Raw genomic sequence first — 12,847 nt, 5'->3', positions numbered from 1 at the left:
ATATGATAAAAAAACTAATATATAAGATGTTCAATATCATTTCTAGCGCTAAAATCACACATAACATTGAATCATGTCCTGAATAGTAAGTCCTGAGTCCCAAGTCCAACTCAGCCTCAAAATATCAACAAAAAATATGATAATGTATCTCATCATGTCATAATGTCATATACAATAAAATGAAAGTCTAATCCTATTGATTTCCTCTGCCCCTCTTGCGAGAATATGGCACAGCTTTCTCTTTCCCTCTAGATGTAGAAGCTGGTGCCTGTGGTGGTGGAAATGGCAGTGGAGTCTGACGTGCTCTAGAAGCTGAAGAACTAGTAGTAGCAGCTACAAGAGGCTGAGGTGGACGGAGACCACGTCCTCTACTGGTGGTAGTGGTAGCCCGGGTAGCCCGGGTAGGCGGTGTCACCTCCTCCTCCTGCTCCTCCAACTCCTCCTCCTCCTGCTCCTGCTCCTGCTCCTGCTCCTCCTCCTCCTCCTCCTCCTCCCCCTCCTCCTCCCCCTCATCCTGCACTAACCAATCCTCAGTGGGATCCATGAGAGGCCTCTCGGTCTCAACCCTCCATTCAGCAGTGGTGTCAATCCCATCCAATGAGATGGCTTCCGTATCAGGTGTCTTCTCTAGTTGTTTCACCCACAATCGAAGATTGTAGTAGACATAGACCATGTCATTAAGTCTATGGGACTCCAACCTGTACAAAGTTCATGAAATAATAAATTAATAATTAATATTATAAAAAAAATATTGTTTAAAACTTTAATGAATTCAAAAATTTATTTGGAAATTTGCAATATTTTAAATGTTTAAGTGTTAACCTATTGCGCTTCTTGTTGTGTATTTTTTCAAATACACTCCAATTGCGCTCACATCCCGAGGAGCTGCATGTTTGGCTGAGGATGCGCACGGCAAGATTTTGCAAAAGGGGTACTCTGCCACCATACATCTTCCACCATGCGTCTACAACAAAATTACAAAGAAAATTTTAAATAAACATAAGAAAAAAATGGAATTTGAAGAAACAATGAAATTTGAAACAAAGTTACAAAGTACATACTACAAACTAAAAAATACCTGAGATTTTAACCGTCCTATCATTGATAGCCATCTCAAAGCCAAATGTGCCACATGACAACTTATATTGCTCAATTTGTCTAGAGACCTCCATACGTTCTTCTGGAGTTTTCACCATCTTCTGGACACAGGTTAATAATCCTTCCACGACCTCAACATCAAAATTAAACCCACATGCATAAGAAAATGCAGGGTTCAGGAAAAGGCCAGCAGCATGAATGGGACGATGGAGTGTGTTGTTCCATCGCTCATCAATGACCTTCCATAGAAGGAGTTGTCTCTGGAACCCATCATCTCCCTTGTCATCATAGTAGGACCGAATGGCTTCTTTGGCCCTATCCATGGCTTCATACAAATAGCCCATTGCGGGCTTCTCACCATCTACCAACCGAAGAACCTTTACCAAAGGTTCTGTGACAGCGCACACCTCCTGCACTCCCGCCCAGAAGTCTTCTTGGTATGAAACAAGTCTGCAGACGGCCTCTCCTTCTGGTTTGCGGCTCATTGGCGAAGAACGCCACTCCTCTGAAACAAACATTCTCTTCAAATCCCACATAGAATTCAAGAGGGATTGAAGAGATATGAAACTCGTCGCAAACCGTGTAATGGCGGGGCGCACCAACTCTTTGTTGTTGGTGCATTTTCTCATCAAGCTAAGCACAGATGTGTGATTGTAAATAAATTTTGTGATGGTTTTTGATGAGTCAACAGCCTCTTTGACAAAGGGAATTTTCCCTATGTCCTCTAACATCAAATCAATACAATGGGCAGCACAAGGTGTCCAAAATAAAGTAGGATGCCTGTCCATAAGCAATCTACCAGCAGCAACATAATTTGCAGCGTTGTCCGTTATGACTTGGACAACATTTTCTGCACCCACCTCCAAAATAAACACATCCAGCAAATCACATAAATTTTTTGCATCTTTGATTTGATGAGTTGCATCAACAGATTTGATAAACATAGTCCCCAAGGGACAACTAACCAAGAAGTTTATAAGGGTTCTCCCCTTTTGGTCAGTCCAACCATCTGACATAACAGTGCATCCTGTTTGTGCCCATGATGCCCTAAAATCCTCCAATCTTTGGGTGCAGTCACGCTTTTCATCTTGAAGAAGCCGGCCTCTGAAATCATGAAGAGAAGGGAGTTTGTACCCCGGGCCAACACTGGCAACAGCATCAAGAGTAGGTTGGAAAAATGGATTATTCCTTATAATGCTGAAAGGAATATCACTCCAGAGGAGAAATTTTGTCATCAACTTGTCAGCTTTTTCTTTTTCAGTTCTTTTCATCATTGAACCGATAGTTGGTTGTGAACCAGGTGTGGTTCGAGGAACAAAATATGATGATGCAGCAAACGGATTGACTGACGCTGCAGTAGAACCTGTGCCACTTGGCCCACTTCCTTCAACTGACCTTCTTAGTTGCCTTTTGAGTTCTTCTTTGGCGTCTCTAGTGTGCTCTAATTCTCCCAATGCTCTCATGGCTTTTTGGATAATTTCAGCATTTGTCTTTAGACAGGGCCCCACATCACGTCCAGGGATTTGTGCAAGGTGGAACTTCAACCTGTACACCCCCCCGAATATTTCCTTTCCACACAACTTGCAAATCAAGTTTTGTCTATCATTCGGAGTTTTAGGGTCACCATATTCCCAGAAAGGATCCAATTTCCTTGGCATGTTTGTTTTTGAATTTTGAATTTGCAAACCTATGGAAAAATAAGGATTAGGAAATAGGAATTTAGGATTACATAAATGATAATAGTAAATAGTAAATACAAATTACAATTTAGCATTTGCAAAATTACAAGCTAATTATTTCCAAAATCCCAATTTGAATTTCTAAACCCAAAAAACAATGAAAAATCAAAAAAAATAAACAATGTTTAAAGAAAATGAGAAAATAAAAATCAAAAATTGGTTCTCATAGTCATAACAAATAACCCATCCCAAATCAATGAAAAATTTCTAAAAATTCTTTAAAAACAATGAAAAACAAAGTTTTTAGAGAACCAAAACAAAAAAAAATTAATCTACATACCTGGTTTATGGACAAATTCGCGATCTTGGCTTGGATTCCTCCTAAAATCGGCTCCCACAAGCGACGGCAACCCTCTCCCTCCCTTCTTCTCCTTCTCCTCCTTCTCCTCCGCGGCGGACTGCTGAATGAATAAACAAAAAATCGATTTTACATATAAAACCCCCGCTGCCCGCGCCTCCCGCGATTTTTTCCTTAAAAATCGCGATTTTTTCGATAAAAATCGTTAAAAAAAATTTCCGCCGATTTTTTGGATAAAAATCGCGATTTGAATCGGCATTTTGAAAAAATCGCGATTTTCCGATTTTATCGCGATTAAATCGCGATGTGTGCAACACTGCATAGAAGGCTACTACAGGTCACAATTTCAGAACTGGATGATTTGAAATTACAGAGATACATCAGATTCAATATCAGGCTTCTACAAAGAAAAAAAAAGGTGTGTAGTTTTTCTTTTAAATTTTTGCATAAGCTTGGTTTGAAGGAATTCAAAGGGCACAGTAAAGCATTATTATCGGTAACTGATGCCTCGAGGAAAGAAAATGAAAACACCTAGTAAGGAACCTGAAAGCTCTAGCATGACTCATGAAGAAGAGGAAGAAATGCTACATGATATATCAAAATTACAAGAACAAGTGCAACAAATGTCACGCTCACAAAAGCTAACAGATGCTAAGATAAATGGCGTGGAATCTAAGATAGAGGGCATGGAAGCTAAGATGGATGATCTGAAGGCAGATTTGAGGACAAATTTGAAGACAGACATGGCAGATTTGAAGACAGATTTGACAAATTTTCTACAAGAAATACTTACTAATGGTGAAAAGGTTGTAAAGGAAACTCATGATGTGAACAAAAGAAATGTTAATCATGATTCCATAGACTCTAATGTTGGATCGAAGACCCACCATATTCCAAAAATCGATATGAGGAAGTTTGATGGCAAGGATCTCGCCACATGGATATTACAGATGGAGCAGTTCTTCGATCTCAATAATGTGCAAAACACACAAAAGGTACGTATGGCAACTTTATATTTGGAACCAAATCAATTTGTATGGTATCAATGGCTTTGCTCTCGTAAACAATTTATCACTTGGGCAATTTTTACGGAAGAATTGATAGCACATTATGAGGATACAAAAAGCAACACTTTTTTTAGCCAATTGATAAGTCTCAAACAAAAGGGTTCAATAATGGAGCACATTGAGGAGTTCCAAAAATTGAACATAAGGGTAAAAGATATTCCAGAGGAGCATAGGATTGATGTGTTCATAGGGTCTTTAAAGGATAATATCCAACATGATGTTCGACTTTGGGAACCTGATTCATTAGAGAAGGCATTCAGGTTAGCAAGAAAAATGGAAAGCAAAATTATGGCAACCAGGAAGCATACCACTCACAACTATAAAGACGGAAGTGCAGTTGCCCCTAGTCTTCCACAACCTATAAGGTTGACACCACAACAATTGGAAGAAAAAAGAGCAAAAGGGCTTTGTTATAGTTGTGATAGCAAATACACTAAAGGTCATAAGTGTGCTGAGAAGAAACTATTCTACATAGATTGTGAAGAGGAAGAAGAAAAGGAGCAAGAAAGGTCAAAAGAACAGGATATGCTCCAGGAACAAAGCCTAAATGAAGAACAAATAAATCCGACCATATCTTGTAATGCATTGGCGGGAATTACCACTCCTCAAACCATCAAGATAGAAGGACAAATCAAGAAGAAAAAGGTAATAGTGTTGATTGATTCAGGAAGCACCCACAATTTCATTCATTGTAGGGTAGCAAAAGAATTGAATTGCTTCCTATATCCAGCACCAGAGTGTCAAGTGATGACTGCAAATGGAGGAACAATACATTGCTCTGGAAAGTGCCATAATATCAAGCTATCCATGGGAGAATATGTATTGACTAGCCCAATGCTTTCCATTCCAATGGGAGGTGCTGATGTTGTACTAGGAGTCCAATGGCTACAATCCTTAGGTACAATAGCTTTTAATTTTCAAGAACTTTTCATCAAATTTTCTATGAAAGGAAAGGAAGTTGAATTAAGGGGTATTGCAGGGAAACTAGGAAAGATAATCAGCTCTAATGGTATGACAAAGCTTCTAAAAAAGGAGCAAAGGGGTGTAATTGCACAATTATGTTCGCTAGATGTTTCCACATTAGAATCATCTATTTCTCCAGATCTCCAAAAAGTCATGGACAATCATTCCAAGGTATTTGAGACTCCCAAAGGTCTCCCACCTATGCGTGATTATGATCATGCTATTCATCTAATTCCAGGAAGTGTTCCTCCAAACATCAGGCCGTACAGATATCCCTATGTCCAAAAAAGTGAAATTGAACGTATGGTTGCAGAAATGCTAGAGGCTGGTATAATTCAACCGAGTCAAAGTTCTTTCTCTGCTCCAGTAGTATTGGTGCACAAGAAGGATGGATCATGGCGCATGTGTCTGGATTATAGGGAGCTCAACAAGCTCACTATTAAAGATAAGTTCCCCATTCCTGTCATTGATGAATTACTGGATGAATTGCATGGATCAATTTACTTCACCAAGTTGGATCTTCGTTCAGGATATCATCAAATCAGAATGAAGATTGAAGACATTCCGAAAACGGCATTTAGAACTCATGAGGGTCATTATGAATTTTTGGTCATGCCTTTTGGCCTTACCAATGCACCTTCAACATTTCAAGGTTTGATGAATTCAATTTTCAAACCATTCCTTAGAAAATTTGTGTTAGTATTTTTTGATGATATACTTATCTACAGCAAGTCTTGGAAGGATCATGTTGAACATGTTGACAGGGTGCTACAACTATTGGAGGAGAAACAATTATATGCCAAAAGATCCAAATGTTTTTTTGGAGTCCAGGAGGTGGAATATTTGGGTCATATTGTATCTCATGAAGGAGTTAAGGTAGACCCTAGCAAAATTAAAGCCATTAAGGAATGGAAAATCCCCACATCCATAAAGCATCTGCGAGGATTTCTTGGGTTGACAGGGTATTATCGCAAATTTGTTAAGAATTATGGGAGAATAGCAGCACCTCTAACAACATTATTGAAGAAAGATGCATTTTCATGGACTCCGGAAGCAACAAAGGCCTTTGAACATCTTAAAGAGGCAATGTGCCAAGCACCGGTCTTAGCTACACCGGACTTCACAAAAACCTTTATTGTGGAATGTGATGCTTCAGGAAATGGAATTGGTATTGTTCTAATGCAAGATGAAAGACCCATTGCTTTTGAAAGTCGTCCAATCAAGGGAAAATTTCTAAGAAAAGCTATTTATGAGAAGGAAATGTTGGCAATACTCCATGCACTTAAGAAATGGCAACCCTACCTAATGGGAAGACACTTCAAGGTAAAAACGGATCGTGATAGCCTTAAATACTTTTTAGAACAAAGATTATCCTCTGAAGAGCAACAAAAGTGGGTCACAAAGATGTTGGGTTATGACTTTGAAATCATCTACAAAAAAGGGAAGCAAAATGTGGTGGCAGATGCACTCTCAAGAAAGGATGAGGATGTCGAAGCATTGTTGTGCGCTATTTCTATCATCCAACCAGATTGGATAAATGAAGCAAGGGAGGAATGGAACAATGACGAAGAAGTGTGGGCACTTATTCGAAAGCTACAACAAGATTCCAATACGTCTGATACATTTAGCTGGAAAAATGATTCGTTATGGTACAAAGATCGCTTATACCTCTGTAAGAATTCCCAGCTAAAACAAAAGATTCTTATGGAATTGCACACTTCTCCCTTAGGAGGGCACTCAGGATTTTTTAAAACTTACCACAGGGTTAAGAAGGAATTTTTTTGGGATGGCCTTAAATCAGATATTCAAAAGTTTGTGGCAAAATGTTTGGTTTGCCAACAAAATAAAGTTGAAACAATTAAGACACCGGGTCTATTACAACCTTTATCCATTCCAAGCCAACGTTGGGAGGAGGTATCAATGGATTTTATCACAGGTTTACCCAAGTCTGAGGGAAAGAGTGTCATCATGGTGGTAGTTGACAGACTTACCAAGTATGCACACTTTTGTGCATTATCACATCCATTTAGAGCCAGTACAGTTTCTACTACATTTATGGAAACAATTCAAAAGCTACATGGAAACCCAAAGATTATTGTAAGTGACAGAGATCCCATTTTCACTGGAAATTTTTGGACAGAATTATTTTCTCGTCTTGGTACTCAGTTAGCTCATAGCTCATCTTATCATCCTCAATCTGATGGGCAAACTGAGATAGTAAACAAATGTTTGGAAGGATATCTTCGTTGCTTTGTATCTGATAAACAGACACAATGGGTCAAATGGTTGCCTCTGGCTGAATGGTGGTATAACACTTCCTTTCATACAACAACAAAAATGACCCCATTTATGGCACTTTATGGGTATCAACCACCATCCATCACATCATATTTAAGAGAAAATTGTAAGGTTCAGGCAGTGGAACATCACATCGAACATCAACAACAAGTCCTCCAACTCTTAAAGGATAACCTCGTGTTGGCACAGAATAGAATGAAACAACAGGCAGATCAACATTGCAGTGAAAGAAGTTTTGATGTAGGTGATTGGGTATTCCTACGGCTACAACCATATAAGCAAATGTCCCTCAAGCAAGCTAAGAAGGATAATAAATTATCACCAAAGTATTATGGTCCGTACAAGGTGTTGCAAAAGATTGGTACTATGGCATACAAATTGGAGCTTCCTGCAGCTTCTCGATTGCACCCAGTTTTCCATGTTTCATGCTTAAAGAAGGTTATAGGCGACAAGCTCCCAGTTCAAACAATATTGCCAGAACTTGACGAGGAAGGAAAAATTATATTGGAACCGGAAGCAGTTATAGAAAAAAGAACTCGACAGCTACGAAATCAATCAATTTCAGAGTACCTTATCAAGTGGAAGAACTTATCTGCTGAAGATTCCACATGGGAGGATGAGAATTTTATGCAGAAATATCCAGAACTACTCAAGCGTTGAGGACAACACTTTTTTGAAGGAGAGGGGCATGTTGGGTCCCTATAATACTAGTGATTACCCCATTACTATTGTAGTTATACCCCTTATTTATATTGTTGTGCCCCCATTGCCCCCATATTGTTATTAATGTGCCCATAGAATCCCTCTATTGTTATTTTTGTGGCTTTATATTATTATTGTTAGGTCGACTGGATTATATTGTGACTCCTTAGACTCCTATATATAGAAAGGAGGTTTTGTCATTTGAATCATCCAAGAATTGTTCATTTATGTAATGTAAAGGAGGTTGCCCCCTCGAAGAGGCTGAATTCTAAGGCGTTGATCTATCTTTTCTATCTTTTCTTGAGCTGGTTTCATAACAATCTTCCTCGTCCAATAAGTAACCACAAGCAATCTCCAAATGGCTATGGGGATCCATGGAGTGTTATTTGCTGTTGTGGAGGCCCATGGCTCTCTACACACACCCTACATGTGCCAATGTACCCCTCTGGGGTCAGGACCCTGTATAGGGAGACCAAACCCCAAATGGAAACCACCTGCAATCTTGCATAAGATCCAATGCATCCCCGTGCCTTCCAGCACACCAAGTCATTAAAGAAATCAAGTAAAAGAGTTTGTAAACCATAGATAACAAGTGAACACTTCATAATGGCATGCCCTTCCATAGTGGGCTTTGGCATGTGCTAATGTCTCCCAACTCCAACTAGGGTTAATCAGGCATCCTATTAGGTGGTTTCTACCTCTAAAGGGGGTGGTATGTCTATGGTACATCCTTGAAATGGTGGGGGCATGTGGCATAATGATGGAATGGAGTAGGTTATGAAAGGGGGCAACCTAGATCACATGTCATTGTATAGGGGTATCTAATAAAAGGGAATCCCACACTTGGGTAAATAATGTGTAGGAGGGAGCAATCGTGGTGCATGAGTTACCCCGGCCTTGATTTTTCCACCCTGCGCCATATGCCTCTTGCCTTTTTATGATTTTCTTTGATTAACTGCTCGGGGCTTTAGGTAATGAGATCATGATGCATAAAGTATAACAGTGGATACCCCTTTATAAGTTGGGGTAGTTCATCGCCCACTAGGGGTTGGGACAGTCATGGGTTCCTGAATGATAAAGGAGGCTCATAAAGGGCCATGTTGGAACCAGGGTGATGGCCATGGAATGGGGTAGAAGTTAGAACTCATGCCATGGCTTTTGCCCACATGCTAAATGCTTTTGTCTTGGCCATCTTTTGCATTTTGTGGTACAATTTCCTGTTGAATGTGGCCAATTATGCTTTTTATTTTTCTTTTAGTTGCATCAACCTTTGAGCATCATTCCAGGTCCGACCCAAGATGTGGGGCAAGGGGAGGGGCTGGTTGACCCTATGTGGACCCAATGGAGGAATGTAAACCCAGGTGGGAGGAGAAATGACTGGGGGTGTAATGAGAAGAAGGGGATAATATATGCGAATCGGGGAGCGGGACCACGCAACCAAAATTAGGTTTCCAATGTAGTACCATCCCTAAAACCAATAGGTCAGTAAAAGAGATCTCGTGGTACTAGGGTGCAAGGTTAACATCCCAAAAGAGACCTAGGGGAGAAGAGCACAGACCTAGACCACTCTTTTGGCCGAATCCCCCCATTAATCCATGCCCAAAGTTTCCATGATAAATAAACTAGAATACTCAATTATGTTGATTAGTGGTTGTCATTGATGTCAACCCAAGCAGCACTAGGGGCTACCCCGATCTTGCAAGGGCATTTTAACTTGACAACTCATATTATTTTGTGTCAAAGATCTTCTCTATGGATTCTAATCGTCGAGATGTTTCTGCTAATATATGGTATGCCTCCCAATTCTTCACAGTTTGAGAGTTATTTGTGTTTGAAGTTAGTAACCCCAGTTAGTGGGCTAAAACCCTATGGGGTTGTGGCATGGCACTCATAATTGGTTGTGGTCACTGAATAGTCAATAATTAATAATGTTTTTTTTCTCCTAAAATCCCTCCAACGTTCACTTGTTGAGGACCCTCTCAACTCAAGACATTCATATAAATAATGACCCTCATATCCTCCTCTAGTAGAGATTTTGTGGCTTCAAGCAAGTCATCGTGGCATTTTCACTATAACTTTTTTTCTGTGAAGCTTCAGAATCTAAAAGTAAAACCCATTTGAGCTGAAATCTTAATGAACCTCATGACCGAATTTCGGATCTTGGTTCGCTATATTTTCAGAGATATGATCTGAGGAAGCTAGGGTTTTTGCAGGCTCCAGAATTCCATGTCAAACAGATGACGTTGGGAAAATCATCATAACTTTCTCTCTAGGCATTGGATTCAAATTTCGTAAATAGTAACAGAAAGAGGACGGGCTTTAGTTTGTTGAGTAGCATTTTTCAGGGCCAAAGGTTGCAACAGTGACACGAGGCACTTCGTACAAGTTCTCTCTACTGAAACAGTCTATAATCAGGTCATTGTGGGAGAGTGGACATAACTCTTTCTTGAAGAATCCAATCTTGATCAGAAAATGTGGGGTTGGAAAGAGGATTCAGAGGGCTACCACAGGACGAAATTTGAGACCCTGGAGATCTGAAATTACATAGATACAACAAATTCAATATCGAGCTCCTAGAAGGCAAGAAAAAGCATGCAATCAAGGATCACCACAGTAAGGACCACACATCAACAGTCAAGGGTAAGTCTCCTACAGCAAGGTAAGTATGATTAGTGTTTACATTTGAATACTGAGTATCATCTCTAACATATGTTTTGCAGGACAACACAAGTATATACAGTGTCTCAATTACATCTCTATGTCTCTAGATGTCACAATTAGTTTTTCGGATGTCCTATTCTTGATAATACACATTTTATGCTACATATTCTTGATACTACACCAAGTTTTCTAAATCTATATGATGTTGTAATTTCATGTTACTTGTCTTGTCATAGTTGATAGAATGGTCTCTGTTGTTGTACTTAGAACTTGGTCCATCACAAGTCTATGGTTTGTCATCAGTTTTTATTGTATATATCTTTAGGTCAGTTTTGGATATAGTCTTCCATAGAGTCCAGGCCTATATCAAGAGTGGGAGTCTTTGTCTATTGCTGCAACAAGTCAACAACAAAAGTGACAAGCACACTTCAGGTACGCATTGTAATTTTTAATTTGTATTTATTCATTATTATGCACTTACATGTGTTTTGCAGGCAGAGGTAAGTTGAAGGGTATTTTGTTTTGTTTTGGGATTGGTTTTTCCGGACAAATTTTGCATGCAAGTAGAAGAAGATTCAAATACAACTTCAAGCAAGAATTCAAGAGAAGAAGTATCAAATCAAAGGAAGCATTGCAGCGAGACATCCTTTGAAGACATGACAACCATCTGTATATTGTGAAGAAGTGTCAAGGCCAAGAGTCATCACTGTAAAGTTGTAAAAGAGTCATTTGTAAAAGTGTCATCATTCGAAGAGTCATTATTGTAAAAGAGTCAATCTGCCTAGAGTCAAAAAGGCATTATTGGGAGGTATAGGAGTCTCTATTGGGATAATGTCATGGTTGGGTTGCAGGTCATAGTGTGATTGGGTGTTCGGTCAAAATCATTGTAAATCATATTGTATCGTGGATCATTGTCCCTGGTAAGGGAGTCCACACTTTTGTATTTAATTTTTGTCATTATAGGGTGGCAGGGAGTTGCTAGGAAGGTGTATGAAGTCGCCTACAGGTTGGGGCCTGTGAACACTTCAGGGTGGTAGGGTGGTGATAGGGCGAGTTGTGGCTCGCTAGGGTGATGGGGCATCCATTCAGTTGATTACTGAAGAAACCAAGGTGTTGGGGCGTCCTTCTAGTGGGAGCTGGAGAAGAATGTTTTTCTAGAATTTTAGGAAGTTGTTGCTTTCATTTCAGTTGGGGTTGAAGATTAAAGAATTTATTAGAAAAGCGTTTGGTGGTTTTTGACCCAGAGGGGGGTTTCCACCTAAAATTCTTGTGCCTACTGTGTTCTTTTATTTACTGTTATTACTACATAAACATTAATAATAATTGGAGATTAACTAATGCTATGAAAAGATTTAAAAGTGCTAATTGCTAAGTAATACTGATTCACCCCCCCGCCTTCTCAATAATTCCAACAAATTAGCAAATAAGAAGGCATGCCCTTAGGTTTTGGAGGCCCACTTTCAAACATACGATCATGACAGAAGGGTGAGGGACCACATGCCTGGCTCAGGTGTCGGAGAAATGGCATATCGATCTAGTTGGTGGCTGCAAGGGAATGTTGTCTACCGACTGAGGACCATCATGGAGAAAATTTTTCTCCTGGGAATATCACCCACAAAATGGTGGGTAACAAGCCCAAAACCCTAAAATAGAGATGCAACCTTCAGACCCTGCAATTTCACCTTCGTGCGAAACCATTCCTCCGCGGATCTACCTCACACCCTAAGTCAACTGACACGTGGATTCGGGATTCGACGGATACGCGGATTCTAGTGTCAGATACGGACAGGTTGACCCCTCGGAACATGACACGTTCGGATACGTTTTATATATATATATATATATATATATATATATATAAATAAATAATATATATATAATATATTTAATTATATATATATATATATAATATATTATATATATATATATATATAATATATTTATTTATATATATATATATATATATATATATATTATTTATATATATATATATATATATATATATTAAAAATTAGATATTT

At 39.2% G+C, this 12,847-nt stretch overlaps 2 protein-coding genes across 2 annotated transcripts in view; both read right to left on the bottom strand.

Moving 5' to 3' along the window:
- The window catches only part of LOC149227101 (putative LRR receptor-like serine/threonine-protein kinase At1g56140), a 197,468-nt gene that overhangs the window by 124,704 nt on the left and 59,917 nt on the right, over positions 1-12,847 (bottom strand). The window lies entirely within an intron of this gene.
- Positions 4-1,046, bottom strand: LOC149227102 (uncharacterized). The gene is made up of 2 exons (XM_089375417.1): positions 823-1,046; positions 4-698 (listed from the first exon to the last, which is right to left on the bottom strand). Exons 1-2 carry the CDS (start codon positions 948-950, stop codon positions 194-196), a joined length of 633 nt encoding a protein of 210 aa, XP_089231543.1. The 5' UTR covers positions 951-1,046; the 3' UTR covers positions 4-193.

Source organism: Pinus tabuliformis, chromosome J (assembly GCF_031772625.1).
Source record: "Pinus tabuliformis cultivar Carrire ecotype Pingquan chromosome J, CPIR1, whole genome shotgun sequence".
In the NCBI taxonomy this organism is placed as follows: Eukaryota; Viridiplantae; Streptophyta; class Pinopsida; order Pinales; family Pinaceae; genus Pinus; species Pinus tabuliformis.
Note: the sequence above shows the minus strand (reverse complement) of the source record. Positions and strands in the feature narration are given on the sequence as shown.